At 35.5% G+C, this 12,401-nt stretch overlaps 1 protein-coding gene across 1 annotated transcript; it reads left to right on the top strand.

Annotated features, from left to right (window-relative positions):
• Window positions 2,314–3,835, top strand: LOC109832124 (F-box/LRR-repeat/kelch-repeat protein At2g27520-like). The gene is made up of 2 exons (XM_020399561.1): window positions 2,314–3,468; window positions 3,600–3,835. The coding sequence occupies exons 1-2, from the start codon at window positions 2,444–2,446 to the stop codon at window positions 3,733–3,735; spliced, it is 1,161 nt and encodes a 386-aa protein (XP_020255150.1). The 5' UTR covers window positions 2,314–2,443; the 3' UTR covers window positions 3,736–3,835.

Genomic DNA, 12,401 nt, shown 5'->3' with positions numbered 1-12,401 from the left:
ACACCAAAGACAACCTAGCAAATTTTTTAACAAAAGCAGTCTGACAAATTTATTTGGTGTCGATCCTCTTGTGGTTGCTCAGAGACCTGAGCAACATAAAGATGACAATATAGAAAGAATAATGTGAAGATATAATTGATTTTCAATCAAATCTTCAAGTGAGAGATTGTTAGAAATCACAATAACCACCTACCACCTACAGTAAATACCAACCACAGATTCATCAACCTTTATTGTAGCAACCCTGTATCAACAGTGTATACCTACCACAAAAATTACCTATATATAACCCTCATAGCCTTAAGTTGAGAGAATTTCAGAAACAACAATAACTTCACATATAGAAGAGTGAGAGAAAAATAGATAGAGTTTCTCCTTGTAAAGAGAGATTATAATTCTAAAAAATTTTCTCGTAGTGGATTTTTCTATCATTGCCCTTGGTTTTTGCCCGAAATTCATTTAGGAGGTTTTCCATGCAAATCTGTGTGTTCATTTTATTACTTCTACACTAATACTTGTTAGGACCCTGCTCTATTGGACCCCGGGTTTGTCCTCACATATTCTTACTCAACAGTGGACTAGTGAAAAATAGTGTTCCGCATCACCTGTTTTATCTAACCAACTGCTTCTCTTATCTTTGTCGGCTATCACTTCCTAATTAATTAAAAATATATCTATAATGTTAGTGTCCACAAAGTTATCATGTTTTCTCAATAAAAGCACCACAAACTTTCTAGAACACACACAGTCATTTTATAAACGTTTGGTAACCTTTTTCACTAAAACATTCTCTCTTGCGTCTTCATTTAGAGGGTCGCATGGATTTAATTGTCTCTTGACGAAGCACTCTTTAATATACTTGGGAAAACTCAGTAGGTTATATGACAGAGCCGTGTCGTTTCTTGGTGGGGGAGTTAACCTTAAGAAGTTGCCAGTGAGGATTCCTAATGTTACCTCTACCGCCAGCCTATGTTCTTTTTATAAATTTTCTTTAAATCAAACTGATGTGTCAGTGATGTGGTATTACCATGTATATACCATGCTAATAAAAATATTAAAAATCTAAGTTTGTCAAGTCATAACAGTAAAATTTTGTTAAATTACATGTTTCTTCTGCCACCTTATTGACATGTCAACCCTTAATGACAGTTTGTAAAAACGATTTAGGTTAATCACGGAGATAATGTGAGGAATCCTAAGGGGTTGTTTGGTTGTATGTTTTTACCATGTAAAATGATGGAAAGTGTAAAAAAGTGGGTCCCAATATTGTCAGTTTTCATCACTTTACATTGTTTGTTTAAATTTTTTTACATGAAAAGCTTACACTTTTTGATGAGGTGTCACCGAAAGCAAAATCACCAAAATTAGAAGTGATTTTGTTGGAAAGCTTACACAATGTCATAAATGAGTCCAAAAAATAATAAAAAAGTCAAAACCTTGTAGAAAGTGCTGAGGTGGATAACCACTTTCTATTTTGTGTCATAAATACTCTAGTTTACATTAGGCTATCCAAACAATGTAATACTATTATTTTAGGATTCACAAAGATTCCTAACCAAACAATGTAAACACTCGAATGAAAAGTGGTGAGGTGGATAATCACTTTCTATTTTGTGTCATAAATACTCTACTTTCCTAAAGACATCAAAACAGCCCCTAATTGATAGCAATAAATATCAAGAACTCAGGTGATATTTAACTAACACATCAGATACCACCATTGAACTCTTGCCAAAAACTATCATCAACTTGGGATTTTGTGCGGAGAAGTTTCCGAAGACAGGAATTTCAAAAAACGCATATTTGCATGGAATTGTTTGCAACTTCAAATTAAGAGTTGTCCTAACCGCAAAAATTACTTATGAATAGAACGGATGTACTTGCATTCAAAATAAGTGTACGTTTAATTAGCAAATAGTTTAGACATATTATAAATTACAATATCAAATAATTTTAACCTTTATTATTAGGATATAACGTGACTGCAAATTCCCTGTTTTTAACCTACTTCACTTTTGCAGCAATTTTCTGTGTTGTAAGAACAATTTTGGGCGTCGCAAATTCTCTGTTACGCCACATTTTTTTAGGTGTCGCAAATTGTCTGTTATGCCACATAAATTCTTTGAGCGGGGGGCGTAGTTCGAATAAATTATAAACAAAGGACCCAAAAAAAATCTCGTTTTCCTTTCCAACAGAGACAGATTAGTTGTTTCAGTTGTAACAAATCTCCTCTTTCCCCATGGATTCCATAGCACGTGCTGAGAAAGGAAATTACATCAATTTAAAATCTAAGGAATATCCGAATTGGATATATTAGGATTTGATCAAGAATTGGAAACCACAAATTCCCAATTAGGAGATTTCAAGAAGAAAAGATAAGCTTCAAGAAATAAAAGAAGAGGAACTTCTCTCTCGCATTAGGCCAAAACCAAAAAGAGGAAAGATGTTGGCTTCTAATTTTGGCAATGATCTCATCTTCAACATCTTGGTGTGGATCCCTGCGGTGATATTACACGGTCGCCTGCGTTGTGTGTGCAAACAATGGCTTCATATGATCAGAGACCCTGTCTTTGTTCAAGCTCACCTAGCCAAGGCCAAGTCCAAGCCAAGTCTGTACTGTGCAGCAAGATACCAACCCCACAATTTTCGCTACTTAGTCATCGACGAAGATCAAGATGTGCCGCCGACCGTGCAGACACCGATCATGATGCTCGCCTCGTGCGATGGTCTGGTTCTTGTCGCAGATTCTTGGCGTGCTCGTAGCCTTGCAGTCGTCAACCCAATTACCAGGAAATGCTTACAACTTCCGTACTTTTCCAATGGATACCCTTCTAAGACGAGAGGTGGCATTGTCTTTGACTGTCAGAGGAAAGAATACAAAGTTGTTGTGTTTTACAGTTTTTCCGTATGCCAGCCTTTTCAATGCAAGATTTTGACTCCGAAGTCAGGTGATCAGATGGCTTGGAGAAGGGTAGATTGTCCGTTCCAAAGATTTGAATGGTTTAAGCCACCTGTTGACGCAAACGGAGCGTTATATTGGTCGGATTATGATCGTCGGCATTTGATTTCGATGGAAGTTGTATCAGATATCGCGGAGTTTCGCAGAATAGAAATGCCTACAGCATATGGGCCTCTTGGCCATCCGCAGCTCATCAAGATGGGAGACAAGTTATCGGTTTCGATCACGGACGAAACCTCGTATCATACATTGCTTCTTGATGACGACAGGTCTCGTGAACAAATACTGTGGTCAAGGAAGCAAACATTTCCTTTGGATTCGCGACACAAAGATGCTGTTATCATAGGAAGCTTGAGGGATGGAAACGTGATAATCCTCAAGTTCGGAGGAACGTGGGACTTCATGGCGATTGATCATGTGGGTAATAAGGGGGAAAGATGCTCGATGATGGATGATGATCAAAGTATCCTATGTTCTACAGTTGTCCATGTTAATAGCTTAACTTCATGGTATACTAGACGTCGTTCCTTTCAATTTTCATCGTCCTTATATTTATAGTTTGCTTATAAGCTACTCACCGTGCAAAGTTTTATGCCAATGTCTTGTGACAAATTACAATTTTTTGTTGTGATGGATGTAGGGGTGATCTTGATTGTGTGCCTTCCAAAGTTGGACGTCTCAAGGAATCATGGATGGATAACTGTTGGTCGATCTTTGATCATTTAGCTTTCAGAGAACGTACGCTCAAAGAGGAGAAGGCTCCAAGAGAATGTTAAACATATAACTCAGCTCGATCATAGCTGAAAACATCGTGAGGGGAAACCTGTAATTTGTACAAGCTCCTCATCTTATTTGAAGTTTGACCCAATGTTGTAATTTTGCTCTACAGTTTCTTTCCAATAAAGTATAAATTCGTAACCCTCAACACTTCCATAATTTGGAAAAGTTTTTACGTATTGGAAAATAATCTATTGGTATCAGAGGATTCTTTGATCTGGACCAACATGGATACTAGAGGGGATTAATCATGTTTTTAATGGACAAACATGACCTATTACCAATAAAAACTCAATCTGGACTATCATAATGAGATGATATTGGTAGGCTTGAGGCTTAAATCCCTGCCTAACATAGTCCAGAATTAGGCCCATGAAAAATGATGGTCAACATGTGGGATACGTTAATGTATTAAATTATAATCTTAAATTCTTACAACAACTTTGAGGTTTTAATGGATTTTAGTATAGTATTTAAAGTAATCTAAACTCAAATCTCATCAGGCATACATACATCGAATTAAAAATATAAGCATCTAATAGCAAGATTTCAAATATGAAGACTGCTTACATTATGGGGGGCGTTATATTTTAGAATTATTACTTTTAATTCTCACCATAAGTTTAAATTTTGATATTGCGGAAGGAACCTTTAATAGTATGCATATTATAGAATTATTACTTTTAATCCTCACAATAAGTTTAAAATTTGATATTGCGGAAGGAACCTTTAATAGTATGCATATGCTTTTGTTCACTTATAACTCATGGGCCGTAGCCTGATCTGGAGGGTGCCAGAGTTAAAACTCCAGCCTTTTACTTGTGAAGTAAGCTATAATGTTAGGCCCAGGATTAAAGTAATAATTCTATAAAATGCATACTATTAAAGCCGAAGGTTCCTATTAAAGTCTCCTTTTAATTGTATGCATATGTTTTTGTTCACTTATAACTCATGGGCCGAAACCCGATCTGGAGGATACCAGAGTTAAAACTCCAGCCTTTACTTGTGAAGTAAGCTATAATGCTAGGCCAAGTTAAGCGCAATGAGTGCCTTGTGCTATGCGGGCCTGATGATATTCAATTGAAGCGAAATGCACTAACACACTAACTAAAACTGTACTTTGTGTACATGAAAAAAATATATAAATCTAATCGATTTATTACCTTTGAATCAATATTTTGGTTATACCTTGACATTTTAGTTACTATTTTATGTTTTGTCAATCTTTATTAATTAATGTCAGCGTATAAAATCTTCCTTCATTTTCTCAGACAAACAACGGGACCTTCGAACTTGAAGCCCGAGTCGCTACTATTTACCAAATCACGATGTATACATAGTTTTGTTGCCACTTTTTTCAACTAGTTATATCTTGATCTTTAAGACTTTGGACATCCTTCACACTGGAGATATATATTGAATTATCTATTTTTCATTTTTTAATTTCATAACTATTTTATTATTTTATTTGGTTATATGTTTATCCTTAGCAGGGTTAGTATCAAGTTTGAACTCAAATTTCAACAGAAACGAGTTCAAACCTGGCCAACTAGCAAGTCCCACATAAAAAGTTCATCTCCGGCATCAAGCTAGCACTTGAACTTGTAAAACAATCATATGCCTCCAAATTAGACAGATATGACAAATAATGACTTTTTTGCATTCTTACAAAACTGAATGGGAACACAACGGGGTTGAGGCTTTTTTTGGCGCAATTTTTCATGGGCGGCTGGTTGGGTCTATCTACAAACATGTTGGTCGGCCGGAGAAATGCTGGGCTCGGTCAAACCCCAGGCCCACACTTTATTCGGTTCGAATTTTTTTTAGCACTCTCTGTTACGATTGAATTTTGTCGAAGCCAAAATTATTGCTTTCAACGAAATTGAAATAAATAAATTAGTAAGTAATCTAAGCTTAAATCTCATCAGGCCTATTTAAACTGTTATAGCCGTTTTAATGATAAAAAATAATCTCCAATCAAAGACAGACAAGTGTCCAACATTATGCATAATCAAGACAACATTTCAAGATAATTAGAGGCTTATTTGGATCGACTCGACACGCCGACATCTTGTAAGGACGACTCGAAAGGCGTCACGTGTCGACGACCAGAAAGGTGTTACGCGTCGTCTCCTGACTAAATCAGCTACTTAATCACTCTACTCGGCCGACTAATAGACCGACACCTTGCGAGGGCGATTCAAAAGGCCGACACATGTGCGCTAGTGATCAATTACCTCGTAATAATTGCCATTAAATGCATTATGGGCATCATCATTCATCTGTCTCTAATAGTATTTATGACATATCGAACCACGACGGCACTGCTCACTCCTAATCACTTCGCATTAAATACCAAAGTGACCTCTCCTCCACTCATTGGCTGACATCTGTAAAGTAGAGGCTGACGTGACCACTATCTCATACTCAGCCGAAGTTACCATTCTACCATTCTGCCACCACTATAAATAGGAACACTATTTTCAATAACATGGTAAGTTCTGGATTACTACTCACTGTGTATAAGAGCTACTACAGTTCATTTTTACTTCTCCACTCAAGCAACTCACTGAGTTGATCGTCGGAGGAACAATCGGGAAACCCAACCCTGCCTCTTACAATTTACTACTTGTGCAGAGAAAAATAGCTTACTCAAAAATTAGACATTCAGACAGTTAGAGGACCTCCGTCAACTTAATCACTCCCCTCTGTGCGATTTTATACATGAACATAAACAAATTAAAAATATAAGCACTTTTGCGTAAAATAGTAAGATTTCAAATATGAAGACTGCTTACCTTACGGGGGATGTTATATCAAAGAAATATTATTTTAATTCTCACCATAAGTTTTAAGGTTAAAGTTTGATATTGCTGAAGGAACCTTTAATAGTATGCATTTTTTTATTCATTTATAGCTCATGGGCCCAGACCTAATCTGGACGATACCAGATTTAAAACTCCAGGCTTTTGGTTTTCGTTTATATTATACTTTAAACCCCAGTTAAGCCCAAAGACTGCATTGTGCAATGCAGGCCTGATAAAACTGATTTATATAACTCACTAACTAAAACTGTACACGATGCAAGTTCACCATATAACTCACTAACTAAAACTGTACATGATGCACATCAAGAAATAAATAAATTTAATTGATTTATTACGTTTGAATCAATATTTTGGCTATACCTCCACATTTTAGTTACTATTTTATGTTTTGTCAATCTTTACTAATTAATTTCAGTTTATAAAATCTTCCATCATTTTTCTCAAACAAATGATGACCTTTTAACTTGAAGCCCCAATCGCTACTATTATCAAATCAGGATGTATACACAGTTTTGTTGCAACTTTTTTCAACTAGTTATATCTATATCTTGATCTTTAAGACTTTGAGCATCCTTCACACTGAAGATATATATTGAATTATCTATTTTTCATTTTTTAAATTCCATAACTATTCCTTAGCAGAGTTAGCATCAGGGTTCGAACTCAAATTTGAACGGAAAAGAGTTCAAACCTAGCCAACTAGCAAGCCCCACATAAAAAGTTCATCTCCGTCGTCAAGCTAGCACTTGAACTCGTAAAACAAACATATGCCTACAAATTAGACAGATACGACAAATAATAACTTTGTAGCATTCATACAAAAATGAATGGGAACACAACAAGTTGAGGCTTCTTTTTTTTATGGCACAAGTCAAGGGCGGCTGGTTGGGTCTATCCACAAACATGTTGGTCTGCCGGAGAAATGCCGGGCTCGGTCAAACCCCCAGCCCACACTTTATACGGTTCGAAATTTTGTTCGCATTCTTTGTTGTGATAGAATTTTTTTCAAAGCCACAAATATTACTTTCAACGAAATGGAAATTAATAAATAAATTAATAAGTAAAACTTCAGTCCATGAATAATTGCTGCCGCTACGGCGTCACCTTTTGCGGCGAGGGTTGCCACGTCGGAATCATGACATGGCGGTCGGTCGACGGCTTCTCACGCTTCTATGAGGCAATGCTGACGTCATTTTAAATGGGAGACTGGGAATAGCCGGCGACCCGTTCGCATCCCCGAGAGAAACAGAGTTAGGGCCCGTTTGGTTGTATGTTTTTACCATGTAAAAAGATGTAAAGTGTAAAAAAGTGGGTCCCAATATCAGCTTTCATCACTTTCAATTGTTTGTTTGTAGTTGTGAAAATAGTGTAAAGTGATTTCATATGCTGATGTGAGTTGTAAAGTGATTTCATTAAAAAAAAAGACATGATTTTAAGAGAAAGCTGGCATTGAAGTCTGGAAAAAAAATAATTCCAACCAATATGATTATTTGAGTAGGGACCACTTTTTACACTTTTCAAACAAACAATTATAAAGTTTTATTTTACAAACCAAACAAGTGTTTTATGATTTCAATGGAATAAAAATAAAACAAAGAAAAGTTTAAAAGTGAAATTGATGAGGTGGACATTAACTTTCCAAGTTGTGTCATAAATACACAACTTTACCAACAACAACCAAACAGCCCCTTATGGAGCGCGTTGTTTTGAATCCCTCTAATTTATGATTCCAATGGAATCAAAAACTAAGTTTTTCCTTCAAAATTTACATATATTACTTTTATAATATAATAATTTATACCACTTTGTGAGTCAACTTTCGGCTCAAAGAAAAAACCCTTCTACTTGCGAGAACATATCAAAGTATATTATTTTAATGTCGATTCTCGTCACATTGGATTCGAATACAAAATCTTCGACGTTAGAAGCAGTTGTCATGATTCTATTACAAAGAAAGAAACAAACAATAATGATTGGAGGCGTGATAATTGTGTGGTATCATTTGGATTACTTATAAAACTTTTAGTAAGAGAATAAAAAGTAGATAAATATACTCCAAAAAATAATTTCTCCTAAAAATAAGATTATAGAAGTGATATTTACTCATTTAACTACCTTTTTAAACTAAAATCCTTTTTAATTGCTTTTAACTTGAGTTAATGTTGTCGAGTTAAAACTAACTACAACTAGAAATATCAAGCTCTCTTTTGACTACAGCAAAAACGACTAATAGATGTTGGATTTAAATCTAATTAAATCTATTTGTGGACACATATGTTTCATCAATGTGTATTCCTATCCTTAAAGATAACCCGCATAAAGTGATCAATCAATTTGGGTTAATGTGTGGTCTAAAATGTGCAGATACCAGGTTGTAATTATAATTTGATGAGAGGTGAAATTATAAAAATACAACACCTATAAATAAGGGGTTATGGTCCCTAATCTAGGGTTAATCATTCTCTATTCTCTTATCCCCATCTAAAGAGATTCTTAAGGAGATACCCTCAAGATTAGAAGATCATCAAAACCCTAATTCAGATCTGTGTAATAGATTCAGGTATAGCTTCCGCTCTTGTTGTTTTAATCTCTTTAGATTAATCACAGTTATTAGATCTGTATTAGATCATTTTTAACACCAACAAGTGGTATCAGAGCCACTGTGATTATCTCTTAGGGATTTAAGATTAAAGTTAGGGTTTTTTGATCCAAATCAGTGATTTTGAGAACTGTTCCTCGAATGAACAGTAAAGTTCATGTTTTGTCTTGATCCTCTCTATTGTTTGGTTGATCTGGATCAAGAATTTATCAATTTCTTTTATTCGAGATCTGGAAAATTACATAGATTAAGTTAAAAATTTGTATGCAATTGGATTTTTTTAGTTTTGCCAACGTTCACTTAACTCCTCGCCGCCAATCTGTCGCTGGCGGCCTCGCTGTCAAATGAAGACTGCGGCGGCGCCGCCAATCTGTCGCTGGCGGCCTCGCTGTCAAATGAAGACTGCGGCGGCAGCATCAGGAAACCATAGGGTTTCAAACTTAGGGTACAGGAGCTTAAGTGGCGGTGACAGTTCAGAATGAAACCCTAAAGGGAATCATGTAGGAGCCCAAGCGGCGGCGGCGTTTCATATTTCAAAACCCTAAAGTGGTAATAAGGGCTTGAGGACTTACCTGACTTCAGGCAAACTTCGGCTCGATTCAGCGAACTTTGAGTTTGCTTCAGGCGAGCCTCGATGCGGTTGCCGAACTTCGAACTTCGGGTGAGCTTTGTTGAAAGCTTCTGACGAACTTCGGTTCGATTCTAGCAAACTTCGGTTTGCTTCAGACGAACCACGTGTTCAAAACTTCAGACGAACCTCGTGTTAGAAATTTCAGACGAACCTCGTGTTCGATTTCAGACGAACCTTGTGTTCGAAGAATCAGGCGAACCTCGTGTTTGAATCAGGCCAACCTTGGTTCAAAATCGAGCAAACTTCGTGTTAACTGCGGGTGAGCTTGGTCTCGATTCAGGCAAGGTCGACTCTCGTTACAGGCGAGCTAGATCTTTGGTTTTGGGCGAGTTTGAGTTTTCGTCGGGTAAAAGAAGGCTGCATGCAAATTTTGAGCTAGAGCATAGAATGAGCTCTCTTAAGCAATTAATTTGTTATGGGCATGTGTCAAGTTAGCCTATAATCAAATAAAATAAGCGTGGGCCTGTAAATTATTTTATAATTTATTTAACTCAGGCTGAAGTCCAAATTCAATCTTTTATTTGATTTTATTCTGGGCTAAGTGGAAACAGGCCTGAAATGAATTAACGTTTGGGTCCTGTTTTAATTTGGAGATTATTTGAATTGCTCAAATAATCTATGTGCCAGTCTACGGTTAATTAAAATAGAGAAATCTATTTTAATTGCTCAAGTAAATTTTAGAATTTTATTTGGTAGTTAATCAATTATTTAATTTAAATAATATGATACTAAGATATTAAGGTTGTCTCTCATTCCAAATGATTAATTGAAAAAGAATAATTTAATTGCTCAAGTAAATTTTAGAATTTTATTTGGTAGTTAATCAATTATTTAATTTAAATAATATGACACTAAGGTATTAAGGTTGTCTCTCATTCCAAATGATTAATTGAAATAAGAAGTTGCCAAAGCAACCTCTCTTGTAAAAATTATTGATGAGGGATGTTAGATGGTTGTGTGTATGTTTTCGTGTAAATATTTAATCGGCCCAAATAAAGGTTAATATTTATTTAGACTGCATACAAATCTGCGATGATAAACATGTGATAATTATAAGGTTTACATGTAAATAATGCATCGATCCAAAGATAGTTTTATTATTTAACATGAGTTATTGTCAGTGTTTGATCATTGCAACAAGATATCACTTGTAATTAATATTACTGTCCAAAGACCTGATATTAATATTGTACCAGATATCTTGAGATATGATTTGCCATTATTTGAATTTTATTGATTACTAATTATGGTTAATAATGTGAATTTTTTTTGTTTATTTCGGCTAATACATCTGCGGCAATAATTTCTGCTAATAACAATTCAATTCTTATGCTTAATGGGACAAATTTTAAGGTTTGGAAAGTAAATATTTTAATTGTTCTTGGCTGTATGGATCTAGACTTTACATTAAGAACTGAATAACCCCACCCTCTCAATACGGATAGCACTCCTGATGCAAAGGAGTATGAGAAATGAGAGCGTTCAAATCGCATGAGTCTTATGATCATTAAGCGTGGCGTTCCAGAAGCCTTCAAGGGTATAGAATCCGAAGGGATTACTAAAGCTAAAGATTTCCTCGAAATTGAGAAGCGTTTTGCGAAAAAAAGATAATTAAGGTAGAAACAAGCATGCTTTTAGCTAGCTTGATTTCAATAAAGTATAAGGACAAAGGAAATATCATGGAGTACATTATGGAAATGTCTCATATTGCTTCAAAACTTAAACTCGGTCTTTATGATGAGTTATTGGTGCATCTGATTCTGTTGTCTCTTCCTGCACAGTTTAATCAGTTCAAGGACAGTTATAACTGTCAATAGGAGAAATAGACTCTAAATGAGTTTATTTCATACTATGTGCAAGAAGAAGACATGTTAAACCAAGATAAGACATAAAATGCTCATTTGACTTATGCCTCTAAGGATAAGAGTAAGAAAAGAAAGAATGATACTGAAACTGCTAAGAGTACTGTTCAGAAGAAACAACATAAGAATGACCAGAGTTGTTTCTTCTGTAACAAGTTGAGACACATAAAGAAGGATTGTACCAAATATCACGCCTGACGTGCTAAGAAGGGTATGTTCCTTACTTTGGTCTGTTCTAAGGTTAATTTAGCTTCAGTACCTAGAAATACTTGGTGGTTAGACTCTGGTGCTACTACTCACATAAGTGTTTCTATGTCGGGCTGTCTAAGCTATTGAAAGCCAAGTGATGTTGAAAGACACATCTTTGTGGGCGCCGAACAATCGGTAGACGTGGAAGAAATTGAGCACTTCAGGTTGTTATTAGGAAATAGTTCATATTTGGATTTAAAAGATACTTTTGTTGTACCGTCTTTTAGACAGAATTTTATTTTTGTTTCTGTATTGGACAAATCAGGTTATTCTTGTTCATTTGGAAACAATCAATTCAGTTTATCTTTTAATTCAAATATTTTGGGAACTGGTTACTTAAGTACTTATGGCAACCTATACTTGCTTGATACAATTACTTCTTATAATGAATCCTTGTATGTGGAATCATATGGTACTAAGCATAAATTAAATAAAAAAATTTAGCAACATTATGACATAAGCTCTTGGGTCATATCTCAAAAGGTAGAGTTGAGCG

Source organism: Asparagus officinalis, chromosome 3 (assembly GCF_001876935.1).
Source record: "Asparagus officinalis chromosome 3, Aspof.V1, whole genome shotgun sequence".
NCBI classification, from domain to species: Eukaryota; Viridiplantae; Streptophyta; class Magnoliopsida; order Asparagales; family Asparagaceae; genus Asparagus; species Asparagus officinalis.
The sequence above is the reverse complement of the archived record's forward strand: the minus strand, read 5'-3'. Positions and strand labels throughout refer to the sequence as shown.